General features: G+C 29.3%; 1 protein-coding gene across 1 annotated transcript in view; it reads left to right on the top strand.

Annotated features, from left to right (window-relative positions):
* The first annotated feature begins 259 nt into the window (after positions 1-259).
* LOC129938421 (uncharacterized) overlaps positions 260-14259 on the top strand; it is an 80160-nt gene continuing 66160 nt past the window's right edge. The window contains exon 1 of the mRNA XM_056045972.1: positions 260-712. Within this exon, the coding sequence (XP_055901947.1) occupies positions 405-712 (308 nt within the window). The 5' untranslated portion in view covers positions 260-404. The remainder of the gene's footprint in view (positions 713-14259) is intronic.

The following is a 14259-nucleotide window of genomic DNA, read 5'->3' as shown; positions in this document are numbered from 1 at the left end:
TCCTAGTAACTTGTTGAATGATGGTTGATTACCATTGAAGTTTGCTTTTTTAAATTTTGAAGACGAGAGCTTTTGTATTCGAAAAATATGTATATTAAGAGATGCGATGAACAGTATAAGAGAAGTTATAAGTTACATTCCCTTAAAAGCGATTATTTCCCAAACTCAGTTAAGAGCTATTACATCTAAGACATTAATCAGGTGAAGCTGTGATGGATTGATAACAGCTTCAATAGTTGATTACCGAGTATCTAGCGGTTCGGATGTGATTTTGATACAAAATTACTCCTGAAAACGTCACATATCATATTAAAAAACTACGTAAACGCGGTATTTATTGAACAATCCCAGAGAGGGTTGTAAATATCTTGTGTTTTCGTTTATATAATTATTCACGTACTGCAATGTTTTTCCACCTCCATCTAATCAATTTTATTTTATGTTCCATTTGTATTTCTTGTATTTTAATTCCCACTTCTGAATCACAATATAATGATGTGATAAATTTTACTAATGGTCAACAAAATGAAGAAAAAGTGTTTGACTTTGTGGCCAAAAAGAAGAAGTATACAAACTATTCAAAGGTTAATTGCGGTGAAACTCAAAAAATGGTACATGAGTGCTTTAAGAATCTACCCCCTCATTTAATGGAATTCTTACAGACAACGAAAATTGTCGTAGCAAATAAAGAAGAAATAGTCTCTAAGTGCACGTAAGATAAACGTAAATGAATATTTTATTTTATTTTTCAAAATAATTTAATAGAAAGTTTGGAATTGAGATTATATGGTTATGGTTAAGTCACGAATTTCTCCTTGGTCGGAGGGAACTTGCGTGTTCTTAGACTAATTTTAATATTTAAGGTGCTATGAGAGCAACAAGTTCAGGAAATTACCAGTTGCACAATAGTGGTGGTTGAAAACTCAACTGAGGTTTAGCAGTTTTTGAACTTTGAATTACAGTTGAACCATAGTTAACTCCCTTTAAGTGAGTTAAAGTGTTTGAACCACGACGGGTCAAAGGCGAATACTCTTAGCACATCTTTTCGCTTTTGACGTTTGTATGAGTAACATTTGGTTTTATTTCATAATTGACATTTTCATTCTATTGTTTGATTTTCTTTTCTATTTTAAAGACAAACTGTCATTTTGTTAAGTTGAGAAGGCTTCTAGACAATAGACATCCAATATGGAAAACGGCAAAACGGTGCAGATAACTTTTAAATGCAATTGACAAAATTCAACCAAATTTATCGTCATGTCGTTTTAGTATATTGATTTTAAAAAGTGTGTGTGTTTCAAGTGCTTCTTCTTCAAAGAAGAAGTGTCGTTTTGTTGAGCAAAAATACTCCATTTAACAAGATGAGAATCTAAGACTGACATTTTGGTTTGCCTACAAGCTACTGAGGATTAATGGCTGAATCACAAACAGGCTTCAGCTTCGGCTTATTTGCGTTACGGTGGGCTTGCTTCGGGGTTGAATGACATTTCTATTATGTCATCCCTCCAAAGAGCAAATATTTTGTTTGTTGACAATTTTTTATAGCTGTTGAGCTGTCAGACAAAGCAAATGTTCAGATAATTGAACTGGAGTTTCCGTTTGGGGTCACATTAGGATCAAACAGCTTCATTTTGAAAGTTTCATGGCCGCGTTCAAAAACGAAACAATCCTAACCAACAGTATTTGAAGTGTCTTAAATTAGAAGATTTGTTTGTTTGCTTTTTAATTTCCATCCAAATAAATGTTGTAAATGTATATTAAATTAAATGAAATTGACCAAATACATATTTAATGATTTATTAGTGCTGTATTTTGTTTCTGTGCTTTCGCAAACCTCTTTTCTCAATAAAGTATTTACACATAGAAAATAATTTGTAGGTCTAAGGTTATACATTTAATACATTAAACTATAAACAATAATTTTTTTTAAATTTAAGCGTAGTTGGAAGGTAAGTAAAAAACCTCTATATTTACTTAAAACTAATTTGAATACTAAAAATTAAATCAAAACCATATGAATGAGTTCAATGTAGTAAGTCGTTGACAACTTTGATTAAGGAAAAATTTCGGGAAAAACTTGTTTCTATTATTTTTCATGAAGTAGATACATAAATTATTCTGGAATTTGGAAATTTGGGAAGTTCCTGAATTTCATAAAAGCTATTTTAATTGAAAAAAATCGTATAAAAGTATCTGATCATTTTTTTAATTTTAAATAATATTTAAAATTACGAAATTTGTAGCAAATGAACATTTCTAGACATTTTACAATGTGAACAATATGTTATGAGATAATTGGCTGCTATTACTGCTAAATTTGTTTCTAAAAAGTTGATATAGGTAAGCTGAAGCGGAAATTTCTTTATTGAACATTCCTAAAATAATTTTGGCTTTCTAAAAATATTTGACTGCACTAACCTGTTGCTATAATTTTTCTACGCGACGCGACGACGACGATCCCGAACGAACCTACGACGAAGACTAGAACCTATAACGTAAAGAAGGTCGTAGAAAAAAATTTAGCACATTCAGCACGTATGATGCTGATATCTCCGGTCACTCAGCTTAGGGTGGGTTCAGCGAATAAATTGATATCCAAATTGAGATGATATCGTAGGTGATCAATTAAATTGATCAGAATATAAAAATGTCAGTGACTACAGGGGTGTCTATCCTGAAATTGAGAAATAGGGCTCCAGCAATTTTTTTTATAATTAAGGAAATTGCAAACCTTCGGAGCGAAACCGACGGTGAAAGAAGTTTCAATAAAAGATTAAGTCTTGGAATTAATTTTTAAAATATTTATTGTTAAGTTCCTTCCTTCCTTAACCAATTTTTCCTCTCCTGTATCTCAAAGAGGATATCCCACCAAATCTCCAAAATTATTCTCCTTTTTTCCAAATTTTCAAAAGACTTCCTCAAATTAAATTTTTTTCCAATCAAATTTCTTTCTTCCAAAATTATTCTTCTTTCAATCTATTCGATTTCGTAGCTTACAAAAAAGTGAGTTCCCAGGCTTTTTCCAAGCCTGGATGAACCCTTTTTCTTCAAATACCCAGTGCTTTCAGCAACTCAGTGACTTGGGTTTCGGTCGCGTCATTTTTTCAGCAACGCTCAGCTTGTTTGCGTGAGTGTGCCAACGAAGTTGCAAACCCAGTAGTCTTCTCTTACTCGCACTTTAATCTCCCCAGCTTAATGCAAGTCATCATCCCCGATTCAATTTTGAATGAAAGAGAAACCTTGGAACTCAAGAAATTTGATTGTTCACACTTTGCATTATTCCCCACCGATATTTCCCAGCAAAACAAATATAATTGTGGAAACTTGATGGAAATTAGTAAGTTTCGATTAATAACAATTGTGGGAAGAGAAATGTGGCAGAAGTTATTTCGTTTGACTTTCGCGCAGATTTGGGGAAATAGGGACTTACGTTATCGTTCCATCTTGTACATTTAAGTATAATGAGGGTGTAAAAGTTGGGCTTGAAGTCATTCTCCCATGGAGTAACTTCGGCATTCGGAGACCAAGTGTCGACCGTGCTAATTTTGGTTTACTGGAGTCAGACCATCCGCCTGACACTTATGGTGGTAATTATGCTCATTTTTTGGGGACTGGCTGTCACCCGTTCTTAGTATTTGACCAGACCGCTCGTCTGTCACCTTAGTTAAAGTGGAAAATCGACATCCATGATTATGTTTCTTTCCAAAGTACTGAGAGAGTGAACCGATGGCTGATGGACCATGGCTGCCCCTCTCTCTCTCTCAGTAGATTGAAGGAAACACCTGTAGGAATGGAGGAGGGAGGAACAAATATTTGGATGACGGAGAGAATGGTTCTTGTCGCGGTAATTTTTACCGTGTCAAATCTAAAAAATGTGATCTAAGTAACTCATTATTAACTTCCCATAGGAAGTTATTGTAATGGGTCCGATTTGTCAAATTGAAAATTTTGACATTTCTCGACGTTTCAAGGTCCCTAGAGTCGAAATAAAAGATTTTTAGAAAAATGTCTGTGCGTGCGTGTGTACGTTCGTTTGTACGTCCGTACGTTCGTGACGTTTTATTCATCGTCCATAGCTCAAGAACCAGAAGACCTATCGACTTCAAATAAATTCAATAATAAAGCAGAAAGATGCAGAAAGGGCTCTCAAGAAAATTGCATGGGTGGTTTTTTTACCATAGCATAGTGAAAATTTTGGTTAACCTTAAATATCTTACGAACCAAAAACGCTAGAGACTTGAATTAAATTTTATACAATATATTGTAACGTGATACCAAACAGGTATATTTTTTGAAAAAAATCAATATAACATTTTTTTATAAATCAATAAAACTGAAAAAAAAATTTGTCACCCCTAAAATTTTACGACTGAAATATGATTTCATCTCTAAACCGATTTTGTGCAACGAAGAATAATGTTTTTGACATCTGATAAAATTTTGAGAAAAATCTAATTGACAGTTTTATTTTATAAAAAATAAAAATCGAAATAAAAAATTACTTAAAGTTAAAGTTAAAACTTGAAATTTAGGCTTCAAGCTTATTTTATCTTATAAGAAATATTGTTTTCAACATTTCGAAAAATGTTGAGAAAAATCGAATTGACAGTTTTCTTACAAAAAATAAAAAACCTAAAATAAATGTAAAAAAGTTGGTAAAAATTGATTTTCGACACAAATATCTTTTCAAAACTTTGAGATATTGACTTTAATTTACTTTTATCTTTCAAAAAATATTGTTGTCAATATTCAGTTAAAGATTGAAAAAAATCGAACTGACAGTTTTTTTATAAAAAATAAAAACAGAAAAAAAAATTAAGAAAAGTTGGTAAAAAATGATTTTCGACTCAAATATTTTTTAAAAACTTTGTGATAATAGCTTGTAATTAATTTTTTCTTATAAGAAATATTGTTTTCAACATTAGGACAAATTTTGAGAAAAATTGAATTGACAGTTTTTTTACAAAAAATAAAAACCTAAAACAAATATGTATAAAACTTGGTAAAAATTTACTTACGACTAGTAGCTTTTCATTAATTAAAAATATTGGCTTCAAACACATTTTATTTTACAGAAAACATTGTTTTCGATATTCCGTAATTAAAAATAAAATCTACAAAAAATAGTACGCAAATTTGGTAAAAATTGATACGAGTACATATAGACAAACTTTTAAGCAAGACAAATCGACAGACGGGATGGGAAGTTATCAGTGTGGGTCGCATCCTAGCCTCTTTTTTTTTCATTTTATGTAGCATTTTTACTTCACATTCCCTTCAAACAATAATAAGTAAACTTGAACTTTGGTAACTAAACATTTTTTAAGAAATTAATGAAAATTAATTGACAAAAAAAACTTCTGTAAGTCAACAATAAAAATTCATGCCGATTACATGATTAATTGAAAGAGTTGTGCATGTATTCAGATCGATTTTTTGACGTTTTCATTTTGTGATAAATGCCAAAATCTGCATTTTATTTTCTCTGTATTTATGCAACAGGTGTGCTATAAGCGTTCTGATTATTAACTTCCCATAGAAGTAATGGGTCCGATCTGTCAAATTGAAAATTTTGACATTTCTCTACGTTTCAGGTTCCTAGAGTCCACATAAAAGAATTTTAGAAAGATATCTGTGCGTGCGTGTGTACGTAAATAAATGTTGTTATACAAATAAAAAGGCAGAACGATGCAGAAAGGACTCTGAAGAAAATTGCGTGGGCTGTTTTTTTTTACCATTTAAAAAAAAGGTGAACATTTTGGTTAACCCTTAATATTACCATAGCAGTTTAAAATAAAATGCCCGACTGGGTCTCACGAACTTGCTCCTGTATTCAAAGAGCCGTTAAAAGTATCTATATAAGGTTTAAAAATATACCTGTTAACTAAGTTTGTCTTCAAAGATATAAAGGCTATTTCACTTGCCAACAAAACTGTGTAATTCATCCTTAGACACAACTCATTCTAGGATAACTCATCCGGAAAATGAAAAATACTTAAAGGCATACTTAACGAAAACAATTGTTTGTGTTCGTTCAAAGCTTTTTCCTTTGGATAGCTTTATTTAATTTCACTTTGGAAGAACGAGGATGGAAAATAAATGATCTGAAGATAAGAAAGAGGAAGAACATGTATGTTTAAATTGTAAAGCGATCGCCTATTGGTTGTGTAGTTAGACAGGTGTCTAAAACGAATGAAGAATAGTTCATTGGCGTGATCAGCCATGTTTATGATGATAATGAAGGAATGTTATTAGTAGGTAGAATGTTCTTACTACAATCGAATCACATTCCCTCTTTTCTACAAGTTTTAAGCGCAAACATGGAGTTATTATGATCAGTTTATTTTTTCGTGAAATTTTAAAAGAAACAAGCATACGAACAAGTACAAGAAATTGCTATTCATGTGTAGTTTACAGTCAGGCTCTCATGATTTTTGGATTTCAGTTATGAAGTGACACGTAAGAAATAGTTGTCGAGGTTTGTTCGTAACACCTATACAGGTATAATGTGTATACATACGTTGAAAAAGTGATTCCAATAGAAAATACATATACTCTTTCTGGCCCGTTTCTTTAACTTGTGCTAAGTATTTATTCTTTATATAGGCGAAGCAAGTAAAACATGAGTGAAACAACCTTATTCGTAAAGAATAATATTTTAAAATCATATATATCAACAAAGGTACCAAGATAATACTTCTTGATAGACACTTTAAAATAGATTGTTGATTATATATACCATATTCTTTTATCCGATATAGTGGCGCTACACGCACGGCCATCGTTGGTATTTACAATAGTTATTGTTATAAAAATACATTAATATGTACGAAATGCATTAATTTGGATAAAAGATTGGAATGTAATTACAATTTTGTCAAAATAATGCGCTCTTTCGGGCTCATGCACAGTTAAAATAATTTTAAAAAAGCTTTTACCTTTTTTAGAAAAATAAGTTTGTCTTCAAAAATTTAAATGCCATTTTAAAAATCAAAAAACCCTTGATTTTTCAAAATTTGTATTTAAAATCGTAAGAGCGGTTTTTTTTTAAATTTGTTTTTTATATATAAAATTTATCAATTTTGTTCTAAAAATATTTTTGGTATGCAGTTGTTTAGTGATTGTAAATATACGCTTTACATTTGAATTTCGTAAAAAAATGTTGACCCGTTTTTGATATAAAGAATTTTGAAGAAAAAAAAAATCAATATTTTTTTAAAAATCCAAAAAATAAAAAATTGTAGTTTTGAGAATCAACTATTGTTAAGGCAATATAAGAGCTTATTCAAAAAAAATTGAAATCGGTTAATAAGTTGCTGAGAAAATTAAGAAAAAAAAATATCGATTCTACGAACGGTACCTTTACTGAGCAATCCAAAAATATGTTTTTCTTATTAAAAGAAAAAAAAGAAAATCTAAAAAAACATTACCCGAAGTTGGTAAAAATTGATTTTAGACACAAATATCTTTTCGAAGCTTTGAGATATTGGCTTCTAACCACTTTTATCTTTTAAAAAATATTGTTGTCAACACTCAGTTAAATTTTGAGGAATATCTGTTTTTTTTTTTTACAAAAAAGAAAAACATAACAAAAAAATAAAACTAAAACTTGGTAAAAATTTATTTACGACACAAAAAGTTTTTAAAAATTATAAATATTGTCTTCAATTCCACAAAAAATATTGTTTTCGATATTTAGTTGTTTTTTTAATAAAAGTCCAATAGTCCGTTTTTTATAAAAAAAATAAAATCTACAAAAAATAGTACGCATTTTTGGTAAAAATTGATGTACGGTTTTTGATATCTCTCAAATTAATTTCATTCATCCAATTTGTAAAAATTTAAGAAATGTTAAAATTGGTAAAAATTTAATTACGACTAAAAATCGTTTTAACAAAACTAGATTTTCAAACCAAACTATTTCTTTATATGATAAATAGTATTGGTCATTTTAAAATTTTTAAAAACAATTATTCAATTGACCATTTTTTTTAACCCAACCCGAAACCCTACGAACTTTTAAGCAAGACAAATCGACGGACGGGATAGGAAGTTATTAGTGTGGGTCGAATCCCAGCTTCTTTTTTAAATTTTTTTTTGTTGTATTATTGGTGTTAGTTTTATATGTTACATATTTTTTTTGATAACAAATACATGTATGCTTCCATCAATCAAGAATTCTTTTTATTCTTTTTTCAAATTAAATATTTATTTATCAAAATGAATTTGAAACATAGTCGCAAGCTTAAATTATGGAGAAAAAACTATTAATATACTTGGATTAATTAATTTGATACAGATTTTAATCACTTGCAAACAAAATATTTGCGCTCGCACCCTTAACTTGATGATTCTTCGAACGCATCTTTGATACAATAATCTGAGGTGAATTTTGAAATTTAAAGAATTTCGTGGTGATTATTGTAAATTAATGAATTAATTATAATAAACTGATGTTAAACATGCTTTTTTAAGACAAAATTGATTTGCTATCAATAAAATGAATGTAAAAATATAGCTTTCTATTGACTTTTTTATCGAAAAAAGTAAAAAGAAAAATCTGAAAAAAATTTATTCACCTCCACATTTTGTTGTTAGTACCGCTAGCCATCCGCATCGTTTTGTTGTTGGTTTTCACATTTATTCATGGACTAATTGTCAAAATTACAAATACAACTATGTAAACAAACAGATTTTGGAGAGTGAAACGTACCAAAAATTCCCATCTTGGTAAATGGAGTATTTTTGCTTAGAAGACTTCTGAACGAAATAAATCAAGAGAAGCAAATAACTTCTAAATACCGTTTCCAAGTAATGTTTATTAACTCAGTTTAATTTTTAACTAAAAAGATTAAAAGATTCTTGACATGTTGTAAATATATTTAATTTTTGAAATATTTTTCAGTTAAATGATATTTGACAGGCTCAGAAAGTAGGACAAGATCTTAGTATATAAATTGGCCAGCTGCCAACTTTATTCGAAAGTTGACTAAAAAGTTAGGAAATTCTTTTTTACTTTTAAGTCAAGTGCACTTAAATGTGTCAAAATACAGCTCGTCTCATTTTTTCATTGACAAGAAGCTAACCTTAATTGAAAAGAATACACTTGACTGCAAATAGAAGGATCTTTTATTCTCCAAACCTGCTCATTGTTTTCAAAACTTTCAAATGCAAACTGTTAGCTATGAAAATAAAAGAGGCTGGGATGCGACCCACACTAATAACTTTCCATCCCGTCTGTCGATTTGTCTTGCTTAAAAGTTTGTCTATATGTACTAGTATCAATTTTACCAAATTTGCGTATTTGCGATTTTATTTTGTATGAAAAAACGGACTGTTGGATTTTTATATAAAAATCACTGAATATCGAAAACAATATTTTCTGTAAAATAAAATAAGTTTGAAGCCAATATTTTTAATTTTTGAAATGCTATTTGAGTCGAAAGTAAATTTTTACCAAGTTTTAGTATTGTTTTTTTTAGAGTTTTATTTTTTGTAAAAAACCGTCAACTCGATTTTCTTCAAAATTCTATCGAATGTTGAAAACAATATTTTCTATAAGATAAAATTAGTTTGAAGCCAATATTTTATAGTTTTGAAAAGATATTTGAGTCGAAAATCAATTTTTACCAACTTTTATAAATTTTTTTTAAGGTTTTTATTTTTTGTAAAAAAACTGTCAATTAGATTTTTCTCAACAACTTTCAGAATGCTTAAAACAACATTTCTTATAAGATAAAATAAGTTTGAAGTCTAACTTTCAAGTTTTTGAAAAGATATTTGAATCCATATTCAATTTTTACCAGCTTTTGTTAAATTTTGTTCAGTTTTTAATTTTTTATAAAAAAACTGTCAATTCGATTTTGTTCAAAATTTTACTGAATGTTGATAACAATATTTTTTGAAAGATAAAAGTAAATTAAAGCCAATATCTCAAATTTTTGAAAAGATATTTGAGTCGAAAATCAATTTTTACTAACTTTTATTAATTTTTTTTTTTATTTTTATTTTTTGTAAAAAAACCGTCAATTCAATTTTTCTCAACAACTTTCAGAATGCTTAAAACAACATTTCTTATAAGATAAAATAAGTTTGAAGTCTAACTTTCAAGTTTTTGAAAAGATATTTGAATCGATATTTAATTCTTACGAATTTTGAGTAATGTTTTTTTTAGATTTTTATTTTTTATAAAAAAAACTGTCAATTCGATTTTTCTCAAAATTTTATCAGATTTCAAAAACATTATTCTCCGTTGCTCAAAATTGTTTTGGAGATGAAATCATATGTTAGTCGTTAAATTTAGGAGGTGACAAATTTTTTTTTTCAGTTTTTTTGATTTAGAAAAAAAACCGTTAGATAGATTTTTTTCAAAAAATATATTTCTTTGAGATCACGTTACAGTTTATTATATAAAAATTAATTCAAGTCTCTAGCGTTTTTGGTTCGTAAAATATTTAGGGTTAACCAAAATTTTCACTTTTTTTTTAAACTGCTATGGCAAAAAAACCACCCACGCAATTTTCTTGAGAGCCCTTTCTGCATCTTTCTGTCTTATTATCTGTATAACAAAATTTATTTGAAGTCGATATCTCTTCTGGTTCTTGAGCTATGGACGACGAAAAAAACGTCGCGAACGTACGGACGTACGGAAGTACGAACGTACGTACACACGCACGCACAGACATCTTTCTAAAAATCTTTTATTTCGACTCTAGGGACCTTGAAACGTCGAGAAATGTCAAAATTTTCAATTTGACAAATCGGACCCATTACAATAACTTCCTATGGGAAGTTAATAAAAGATTCTTGACATGTTCTAAATATATTTAATTTTTGAAATATTTATCAGTTAAATGATATTTGACAGGCTCAGAAAGTAGGACAAGATCTTAGTATATAAATTGGCCAGATGCCAACTTTATTCGAAAGTTGACTAAAAATTAGGAAATTCTTTTTTAATTTTAAGTTAAGTGCACTTAAATGTGTCAAAATACAGCTCGTCTCATTTTTTCATTGACAAGAAGCTAACCTTAATTGAAAAGAATACACTTGACTGCAAATAGAAGGATCTTTTATTCTCCAAACCTGCTCATTGTTTTCAAAACTGTCAAATGCAAACTGTTAGCTATGAAAATATAATTTGTAACAAAAAGCATCAAATTCAAACCTTGCATCAATTTCGGGACATGCGTTTCATAATTTTTTAAATAGTGTGAAAGAGTTATATGATATTGCTTTCAAAACTCTCAAATGACATCTGTCAAACAACGAAAAATTAAAACGGTGCTCATAATTCCCATAATATGCTAAATATTGTCCGATAATGAAATTGCATACATTGCTTTCTTAACTGTCATCTGTTAACTGTCAAAAAATATTTTCTAACAAAAAGCATCAAATTCTAATCTTGCATTAATTTCGGGTTATACGTTTCATAATTTTTTAAATAGTGTGAAATAGTGCAATGATTTTGCTTTCAAAACTCCCAAATGTCATGAGTCAACTGTTATCTGTCAAAATATTATCTTACCAAACAAAGAAAAATGCAAATGCTTCTTTAGTTAATGCTCATAATTTTCATAATATGCTAAATATTGTCCGAAAATGAAATTGCATACATTGCTTTCTCAACTGTCATCTGTTAGCTGTCAAAGAATATTTTGTTAAAAAAAGCTTCAAATTCAAATCTTGCATTAATTTCGGGACATACGTTTCATAATTTTTGTAAATATTATGTAAGAGTGAAATGATATTTCTTTCAGAACTATCAAATGTCATCTGTCAAAATATTATTGAAGCGAACAACGAAAAATTAAAATATTGCTTTAATGTCCGCTCATAATATTCAAGGCATGTTAAATATTGTTCCCCAATGAATCTTATGTTATACTAATTATATGCTGGTATTGCTTTCCCAAATGTCATCCGTTAGCTGTCAAATAATAATTTGTAACAAAAAGCACCAAATTCAAATATTGCGTTCATTTCGGGACATACGTTTCATATTTTTTTGTAAATAGTATGAAACAGTGAGATGATATTGCTTTCAGAACTATCAAATGTTATCTGTCAACTGTTATCTGTGAAAATATTATTTTAGCGAACAACGAAAAATTAAGATATTGCTTTAATATTCACAACTTTTTAAATTTTGTCCCACAGTGAAACTATATATATTTCATTCCCAACTGTCATATGCTAGCTGTCAAAAAATTTTTTCTAACAATAAGAACCAAATTCAAATCTTGCGTTTATTTCGGGACATAAGTTGTACAATTTTTAGATAGTGTGTAACAGTGAAATGATATTGCCTTCCCAACTGTCAAATGTCATTTATAAACTGTCAAAATATTATCCTAGCAAACAACGAAAAATGTAAGTATTGTGTTAATTTTTGCTCATAATTTCCATAACATTTTGTGTGCAACTATGAAACTACGAGTACATTGGTTTCTCAACTGTCAACAGCTTGCTTTCAAACGAACGGCAAATTGAAATCTTTTGGTTAATGCTGAGACACCCGTTTTGACTATTTTAATATTTAAGTTTTAATTTGTGTAAAAGGAAGAAAGCATTAGCTACTTGAAACCATGTAGTAAGGTAATCAGCTTGCATGAGTCCAAAGCCGCTTAACTGATAATGTCTTCCTTCATTCAAAGTTATAAAAGTCTTATAACTTAATGTACACTCTGTTAGCTGTAAGAATAACTTAACAGTTTGTGTTGGCGGAAAGGATATTGAATATTATCCCAAACGACTGAACATAATTTAAAATTACAAAGATTTACAATAACAAATTTTAAAGCCAAAAGAAAAACATTCAATTTTCGAGACATGAATTACGAAAACGAATGACGGTCCCAAGACTTTCGGATGTATATTCTTTATAAGGCTATAAATAGAAAGGTCCAAAACTTATGAATTTGTATCTATGATCTCTTTAAAAAAATGCGTGTGTGCGGTGTGACGTGTGTGTGTGTGCTTAAAGAGGATAAACATTTTTTATGATACCCTTGTGATGATGTATAATTTTATGAGCATATATATATAAAATTTGTAATAAGATTATCATTGAATTACGTGACAGAATGTAAAGGATTAGAATATGGTGTTTATGAAGGACACTTATTTACTTGGGCCTGATTCGAAGATTAATCGCAAGAGCTTAACGGGGAATCAGATACAATATAATAATCAAATGGGCTGTCAGCAATTAGAAATTATCTCAGCAAGTATCTGATTAATTGAAAGGATATTTTATTGCTTTAAGTATAATTTCATTATGGACTATTATTTGAATATCCAAGGTCAAGTGGTAGGCAAGTTTCCATATTTAATTCTATACAATCAACCATTTTCGAAGTCCTTGTCCTTAAGTGAAATTAAGTTATGAAAAAGGACCTTTAAGGATAATAATTATTTTCATTAACATTTCGGATTTGAGAAAAGCAACAATAAGGATGATTAGGATTTTAATATTAACAAAATAGGTTAAAGTTCAAAGGTTGTCTGACGAGTCTGTTTTGAGGCGTTCTTATTTCATGTGCATTTAAAGTATATTTGCCTTTAAGAGGTAAACATTTTCTTACTCAGCTCTCCTATGAAATATCTAAGAAACCCTTTTCTCCTAAAGGCAGACAGTTTAATTGAGTTTTGGTATTCTATTGACCACAATTTGTAATTTCGTTCAATATGGTAATGTCGATGAAATAACATATTTTTATATAGAATTAGATGTATTTATATACATTGGTTATTTTTATGTGTTTGAACCTTCTTGAATTTATTGATATTGAACGAAATTCAATTTTCAATGTTTACACAACTCGACATATGGAAAGAGGAAAAAGCAAGTCCTAGGTTCATGAACCAAAAGCAATATCAGGGATTTACCAAAAAGAGAAAATAAACTAGAGATACATTAATGTTGGCTGTCTGGCTAAAGGATGAATGCTGCCTTTGTGTCATAGCTTGAGGAAATATTTTTGAGTGATAAATAATGGTGAAGTATTGGGAACTCTTGGACCTGCCTTGTACTTAGAAGCACTATAAAAACATGATAAAGTAGCTCTCAGACATTCGGGCTGTCTATTTCAGTATAGGTATTTAAGATATTTTATTTTTGTTTGTTTGTTTCGTTTTAGATAGTTATCGCTTTAAGGCTCTTAATACTTACATATGTATGTATAAGAAAAACATAGAATATATATTTTTATGTTTCAATGTGTTTTTATGATATTTATACTGATAAATTCACAT

The sequence above is a fragment of the Eupeodes corollae genome, chromosome 1, assembly GCF_945859685.1.
Source record: "Eupeodes corollae chromosome 1, idEupCoro1.1, whole genome shotgun sequence".
Classification (NCBI taxonomy): domain Eukaryota; kingdom Metazoa; phylum Arthropoda; class Insecta; order Diptera; family Syrphidae; genus Eupeodes; species Eupeodes corollae.
Note: the sequence above shows the minus strand (reverse complement) of the source record. Positions and strands in the feature narration are given on the sequence as shown.